The sequence below is a fragment of the Carlito syrichta genome, unplaced genomic scaffold, assembly GCF_000164805.1.
Source record: "Carlito syrichta isolate Samal-C Ts95f unplaced genomic scaffold, Tarsius_syrichta-2.0.1 Scaffold304744, whole genome shotgun sequence".
Lineage (NCBI taxonomy): Eukaryota > Metazoa > Chordata > Mammalia > Primates > Tarsiidae > Carlito > Carlito syrichta.
The window spans coordinates 70,957-73,675 of record NW_007248840.1 but is presented as its reverse complement, the minus strand read 5'-3'; the positions used below and the strand labels follow the sequence as shown (position 1 = coordinate 73,675).

Below are 2,719 nucleotides of genomic sequence, written 5' to 3'. Positions count from 1 at the left end.
TCCAGAAGGAACAGAGAGCCAGGGAGTGTTTCCAGCCATTCCTGGGGGGACATAGTTGCAGAGATGGGAGTGCCTCATTAGAGGCAAAGTGGTGAGCAAACACATGCATGTGAAGATCGCGGTTGATGAAAACCACAATTTGAACATCCTGAAGTAAATCGAGAACACTTCTCGGTGAATCTTATGCCACACGACACCTCAAGAAATGCCCGATACCACGTACCAGGAGGGAAGAAGCAATTTGAAAACTGAACTAACTTTTTCTTTCTCCTCCTTAAAGATTTGGAGTCTCACTCGATCGACCAGACTGGAGTGCAGTGGCACGCTCCCGGCCACCGTAGCCTCGACAAAGATCATGGCTCACGTGATCAACATCCTGGTCTCAGGCAATCCTTCCACTTCAGCATCCTGAATAACTGGGACTACAGGTATACGCCACCATGCCTGGTTAATTTTGGTTTTTGTTTGTTTATTTGACCTGGAGTTTGTTTGAGTCACTGTTGCTGGAGTGCAGTGGCAGGCTCACAGCTACCACAGCCTTGACCTCCTGGGCTCAGGCAGTCCTTCCGCCTCAGCCTTCCAAGTAGCTGGAACTGCAGGGGTGCACCACCATGCCTTGCTAATTTTTGTATTTATTGTAAAGACTAGGTCTTGCCAAGTTGCCCAGGCTGGTCTCAAACCCCTGGGCTCAGGCAGTTCCTTCACCTCCACGTCCCAAAGTGCTGGGATTACAGGTATGAGTCACTACACCGTGCCGCATAAGACACTAGGGAAATGAGTAGTAAATACCTCTGGCAAGTGGGTCTGAGGTTTTTGTTTTGTGCCCTTACATTTGTTTCTTCTCTTTACAATAGCATGTATAATTTTTGTTTTTTGAGTAGGGGTCTCACTTTGTCTCCCAGGCTACAGTGCAGTGGTATGTTCACAGCCACCACTGCCTAGATCTGCTGGGCTTAGGTGATCCTTCCACCTCAGCCTTCCACAGACATGCACTGCCACGCCCAGCTAATTTTCTGATTTACCGTAGAGACAGGTATTGCCAAGTTGCCCAAGATGGTCTCGAACCCCAGGACCCAGACAATCCTCTCGCCTCTGCCTCCCAAAGTATTGGGATTACAGATGTGAGCCACCGTGCCCAGCTAGGATGTTTAATTTTTCATGGACATAAGAGTGATATGCTATCAATATTTGTGGCTGAGGCAGAGGGGCAGAAGAGGTCTCCTGAAAACCAGATTTAAGGAACGGTCCACTTACCTTAGGCAGGTCCAGGAACAGGTGCCGAGAGGACTTCACCACAGGGCATGATCGGCAGAGTTTACACTGAGGCTTCTGTGAAGGGAAATTCCAGAGAAGGGTGACCCAGGGTGGGACGATCAGGATCAGGCCTATAGGCCAGGGGAGGTGTCCAGGTAAGGCAGGGAGGGGACAGACAGGCATGAGCTCCTGCTTGGCGTCCTGCTCACACCAGCCAACTCCTCCACTATATGGCCTGCTCTGATTGTGGAGACTTGAGTCTGCACAGTAACAACATCTGCTCTCAGAGTCTCTGTCCCATCACTCCAGAACAGAAAAGCATTCACTGAGCACAGGCTGGGTACAGAGCACTACTCTGTACTTAGCTGTGAGGGAGAAGCAGCAATGAAAGCCAAGACACATAGGCCCTCTCCTTGAGGAGGCTACAGACAAGGGAGGGAAAGAACAGACCCTCACAAAGCAAAACACCCAGAAAGCCTTCTCAGTGTGGTACCAACTGACTGTGTAAACACAGAAGGGTGACACTGAGGGATCAAGTTACTAATCGATGGGGAGCCTCCAAGTGAGTTCTGATCTAAGTTTTTGAAGGCCAGAAATTCTTTTTTTTTTTATTTGAGTCAGGATCTCACTCTGTCACCCAGGCTGGAGTGCAGTCACAGGATCATAAGCATATTCATAATCATAATCATAATCACTACAGCCTAGACCTCCTGGGCTCAAACCATTCTTCTGCCTCAGTCTCTTGAGTAGATGGGACTACAGGTGCATGCCACTACGTCCGACTAATTTTTATTTTTAACTTTTTGTAGAGACAAGGACTCAGTATGTTGCCAGATTGGTCTCAAACTCCTGGCCTCAAGCGATCCTCCCGCTTCGGCCTCCCAAAGTGTTGGGATTACAGGCATGAGCCACCATTCCTGGTCGAAGATGAGCAATTCTAATTCTCTCAGGACCTCTCTCCTGAATGCCACCTGCCTACCTAACATCTCTACCTGGAATGTCTGAGAGGCATCTTGAGCTTTACCAACCCAGACAGGACCACTGCATCCTACCCGAAAGCCTGTTCCTCTTCTCATCTTGCCCATGTTCATAGACGGTGCTACCATTAACTCAAGCCAAAAACTTACAAGTCCTCTTTTTCTCAACCATCCCAAATTCCAGGCTGTCTAGCTCTATAGAGTTTGCCACCAAAATATACTTCAAGTCCTTCTGTTTTTTTCCCCATTTCTAGTATTGCAAACCTAGTCTAAGCCAACATCGTCCTATTTCTGAATTTGAGCCTTCAGATCCTTCCCTTGCTTCCCCCCGTCTGTCTTCCACAGAGCACTTTGCCATTCAGCCAGAACAAAACTTAAATTCCCGCAATGGCTTAACAGGCCCTGGTGACATGGCCCCTGCCTTTCTCTCTGGGTTTTTTTTTTTTTTTTGAGTTGGAGTCTCACTCTGTCGCCCAGACTGGAGTGCA

The 2,719-nt window shown here is 48.5% G+C and overlaps 1 protein-coding gene across 6 annotated transcripts in view; it reads right to left on the bottom strand.

Moving 5' to 3' along the window:
• MARS (methionyl-tRNA synthetase) overlaps positions 1 to 2,719 on the bottom strand; it is a 25,101-nt gene that overhangs the window by 12,350 nt on the left and 10,032 nt on the right. For all 6 annotated transcript variants that reach the window (XR_002482130.1, XM_021713811.1, XM_008060835.2 and 3 more), the window contains one exon: positions 1,255 to 1,329. Coding sequence is in view for 5 of the 6 variants with exons in the window: in XM_021713811.1 (XP_021569486.1) it covers positions 1,255 to 1,329 (75 nt within the window). In the remaining variant the exon portion in view is untranslated. The remainder of the gene's footprint in view (positions 1 to 1,254; positions 1,330 to 2,719) is intronic.